The 4313-nt window shown below is 57.8% G+C and overlaps 1 protein-coding gene across 1 annotated transcript; it reads left to right on the top strand.

The window, feature by feature from the left end:
- Nucleotides 1-352: 352 nt before the first annotated feature.
- Nucleotides 353-3890, top strand: GNI_020760 (putative endonuclease; the record flags this gene model as incomplete). The annotated part of the gene is made up of 2 exons (XM_011135984.1): nt 353-765; nt 833-3890. The coding sequence occupies 2 exons, from the start codon at nt 353-355 to the stop codon at nt 3888-3890; spliced, it is 3471 nt and encodes a 1156-aa protein (XP_011134286.1).
- Between the last annotated feature and the right edge of the window lie 423 nt (nt 3891-4313).

Raw genomic sequence — 4313 nt, 5'->3', positions numbered from 1 at the left:
ATCATCAGCCGCTACATGCCTTACAGACTTCAACAGCTTTGCAGAGCCCTAAACTTTCTGTACGACAGACAGAAAGCGGGTCAACTGGTTTGCCCAGCACTCGAAGGTCCCGACTTTCTCGGACGCCTCCCGGGTCTCAATTTCCAACCACCCATTCCCCAGCCCCTGGCGAGCCTCCTTACAGCCCCGACTGTGCTGAAGGCACCTTTTGCGGCATCTTCTCTGACGGTACCGCCGAGCTCGGCACCTTCATCCCCTTCCTGTTGTTCGCTTCCCCGCCCCCTGTTCGTTTTATTTTAGTCTGGCGTTGCTGAGTCCATAAAAAAGGTCGTGTGGATTGTTTGTAAATGGGATGGGTGTGCAGGGGCTGTGGGATTTGACCTCGCCGGGTGCGCGGCGAGTGAAGTTGTCGACCCTGGAGGGCCGCGTGGTGGCGGTGGACGCCAGTATTTGGGTGGCGCAGTTCGTAAAGGCGTTGCGCGACCCGAACGGTGACATGTACCGGGGCGCACACCTGGTAGGTTTCTTTCGGCGGCTGTGCAAGCTGTACTACCACCGCATCCGACCAATAATCGTCTTCGACGGCCCTCCCCCGGCTCTCAAGCGTCGCGTCCTCAGCGAACGCAGACGCCGCCGCGAAGACGAACAACTACAACTCAAGAAGACGGCAGAGAAACTCATCTCGAACATCGTCAAACGCAAACGAGCCAAGAAACGAGCAGACCAAGGCCTTGTTCTGGCCGGTCCTGACGGTCTGGCTGGCTGGTCCTGGCGGTCTGGCTGGTCCTGGCGGCCTGGCTGGCGAAGTGGTGACACTGCAAGACGTGCTCAGTGGGCGCGTCCACCTGGACGAGGAGGACGAAGAAATGGAGGCGCTGCGGCAGCTCCTGCCGAAGCGCGACCGCGTGGAGCTAGATCGTCTCCAGGCGTCGTGCGGTGCCGGCTTGCTGGGTAGCGTTGCAGGGCAGGCGCCCAACGACACCGACCTCCGGGACCCGGGGGTGGCAACGCCGGGGGGAATGGCACCAGGGGAAATGGCACCGCAGGAGGTGCAGGTCTTGTACGAGCAGGTGGGCACGCCGCCGAGCTCGAGTGGGCGGGAGAGTCGGGAGGACGTGTTGCAGGTGCAGAGTGAGAGTCGGGCGCGACGTGTTCGTTACTACGAGTCGATTCCGGACGACTTCCGCGGGTTTTTGGAGAAGCGGCGGCGGCTGGACGAGATATCAGTGCCGACGGACATTGGGTCGTTGTTACGGATGCCGGAGCGGAAGAAGGACGGGTGGGAGGGCTTGGGAGTGCGGGTGCGCGATGTTGACGCGGGTACTGATTTCAAGCGGCCTTTAGTGACGGCACCGGACGAGTTCAAGGAGTTTTATGTGCAGGACGACCACGGGGACGCGGCGGTGGTTCAAATTCCGCTTAATTGCGAGATCGATGAGGGCGTCTTCCGTGCTTTGCCGCATAAAATGCAGTTCCGCATCCTCGTTCAGTTGCGCGACCAGTGGATGGCCGAGAATCGTTTGCGCGCCATCGCCAGCCAGCGTGACCCTAGTGCCTTCAGCGCGATCCAAATGGAAGGTTATCTCCGCACCGCACATACCAATAAGGAGATCGAAGAAACCAAGCGTAAACTAGGCGTCGAACAACTCAAAAAGGCCGGCAAAAACGACCCGCTCGCCGCCAGCAGCAGCAGCAGCAGCAGTGAGGGCAGCGACCGCGACGACGGCGGCTTCATGAACTTCTACGCCCCCGAGCCCGCTGTCGAAGGCAACAAAAATCAGGACAAGGCAAACTTCGAACGCCAACTCCTGGCCGAAATCGACACTCAAGAACAAGAAAAGAGAAAACGCGCGAAAAAGAAAAGGGAACGAGGGAAACGCAAGCATCTTGCCCTCTTCCAAGAGTGGGAAGACGAACAACAACTAGTGCCTCCGATGGCTACCCACCCCACCTGGTTCTACGAAACGGACGCCTCCCGTCGAACGCAGCCTGCCGGGCGCGCTACCAAACAGCCTTCCGACCCACACCCCCACAACGACCGTGGGGACCCTTCTGGCCAACCCAGCAAGCCCTCCGACCACCCCGACCAACTTCAAGAGGAACCGGACTGGGAACAAGACTACTTGGAGACCGTGGTTTGCGATGACCTTCCTACACGGCCTGCCGCCACCTCGACTCCCTCTCCAGAAGCAGTCCTCGACAACTCCGAGTCTCCCATCGCGGAGTTCTCGGTAAAGGACTTCTCGGTAAAGGACTTCTCGGTAAAGAACACCCCGTTAAAAGACACCCCGTTAAAGGACTCCGCTCTAAAGAAAAGGATCAGCATGAAACGCAGGGGAACGCGTACCTCACCGCCGAAGCCCAGCAACCCCAAGGGTGTCTCGGAGGACGAGGGCTGGGGTGACTGGGACGAAGCCGACGGCCGCGTCAAGGACAGCAAGGACTACGTCCACCAACTGCTCCAAGAAGCCAAGCAGGAAGAAGCTAAGCAGGAGGAAGCAAAGCAGGAGGAAGCAAATCAGGAAGAAGCTAAGCAGGAAGAAGCTAAGCAGGAAGAAGCTAAGCAGGAAGAAGCTAAGCAGGAGCAAGCGAGGCACACCGAACGCATGGCAGGAAGTCGGGAATCGACCCCGGGGGAGTCAAGCCCGGGGGATGCGACCGCAAAGAGCCTAGTAGAGCCGCGGAAAGCGAGCCCGGCCGAAGTGAGTCCGGGGACGGGCGGTGAGCGGGAGGCTCTGGACGCGTCGGCGGCCGCACTGGGTGAGAGCGAGGCGTCCCCGACGGGGTCTTCCCCGACGGGGTCTTCGCGGGGTGAGTCGTCTCTGCCGCGTATCGTGGAGTCATCTGTGGCAGCGGATTCTTTCATGGATTTGTCGAGTGCGCGGTTTGAGCGTGCGGTGGGTGGTGAACGGCAGGCGTCTGCGGTGGCGACATTGGTTATAAGGGAGGACGAGGCGTTGGAGGAGGAGGCGGCGGTGTTGTTGCGAAGTTTGCGGCGCGGGACGAAGCGTGCGGCGGAGGTGAGTGCCGAGTTGTATGATGAGATTCGGGATTTGCTGCGTGCATTCGGGATTCCGTTTGTGAACGCGCCTGGGGAGGCTGAGGCTCAGGCAGCGCACTTATGTCGTTTGGGATTGGCGGAGGCGGTGGTGAGTGATGACTCTGACTGTTTGGTGTTCGGTTGCCAAGATACGATTCGTAATTTATTTGACAGTGATACGACCGCGGAATTGTTTTCAGCCCGTGATATTCGACGTGTACTTGGTCTCGAATTACAGGATCTGCGCGTCCTTGCGTTACTCCTGGGTTGCGATTATACATTGGGCGTTTCCGGCATCGGAGTCGTGAATGCACTCGAAATCCTCCAGGCCTGGGGTAATGACCTCGATGCGCTGCGTCGCTGGGCTGCCTGGGCTCGCGACCGACCGTCATTGCACAGCGGCCAACCTGGCATCCGTGACGATGATCCTCCCCTTGTTAAAGATTACAAACTCAAACACTGTAACTATCGACCGCACTGGCAATTTCCCACCGAACGTGGCGGTCAGTTCCCACCCGAAGAAGCCTACCACGCCTTCATCCAACCCAGAGTCGATCACTCTACAGAACCATTCCACTGGGTCGACCCGGACCTCAATTCGGTTACGCAAATAATGCATACACGTGCCGGAATTTCGCACGAAAAAACACAAAGCCATCTTGAACCCATCCTTCGCCGACTCCAGGTCAGAATACCCCTCAAACAGTCCCTTCTCGATACATTCATCCACCCCCCAAATGAAGAAGAAACTCTCGCTGAATATCGCAGCGCACGCATGAAGAAAGCTATCACAATCATTGCCGCCAATAGACGCCAGCCACACGTGGCTAACTCAACAAGACCGAACTGACCTAACAGGACCTGAACGGGAGGTTGACCGGACAGGAGGTTGACCGGACAGGGCTGACTTGGTATCCGGTGTCGGCTATGCCTTGGTTGGCTCGCGCCTTGGTTGGCTCGCGCCTTGGCTTGGTTGGTGTTCTGACTTGATTCGTGTTCTGACTTGATTCGTGTTCTGACTTGATTCGTGTTCTGACTTGGTTGGGTGTGTAAAAATTTTTTTGGAATGCATCGGCTGTTGAAGAATAAGCTGGTTCATGTTGCAGTTGTAATAACCGCGTTGGTATGGTTGTTTGAATTTGTACCAGTAGCAGAAGATGTGAGGTTGCCTGCTTCGTTGTTGTTATTGCGTAGTGTGGAGAAGGCGTTGGCGTCATTTGCGAAGAAGACACCAAGTTGGATGGGTTTATGGAGTCCGTATGAGCCGAAGGGG

Source organism: Gregarina niphandrodes (assembly GCF_000223845.1).
Source record: "Gregarina niphandrodes unplaced genomic scaffold scaffold00003, whole genome shotgun sequence".
Taxonomy (NCBI): domain Eukaryota; phylum Apicomplexa; class Conoidasida; order Eugregarinorida; family Gregarinidae; genus Gregarina; species Gregarina niphandrodes.
The sequence above is the reverse complement of the archived record's forward strand: the minus strand, read 5'-3'. Positions and strand labels throughout refer to the sequence as shown.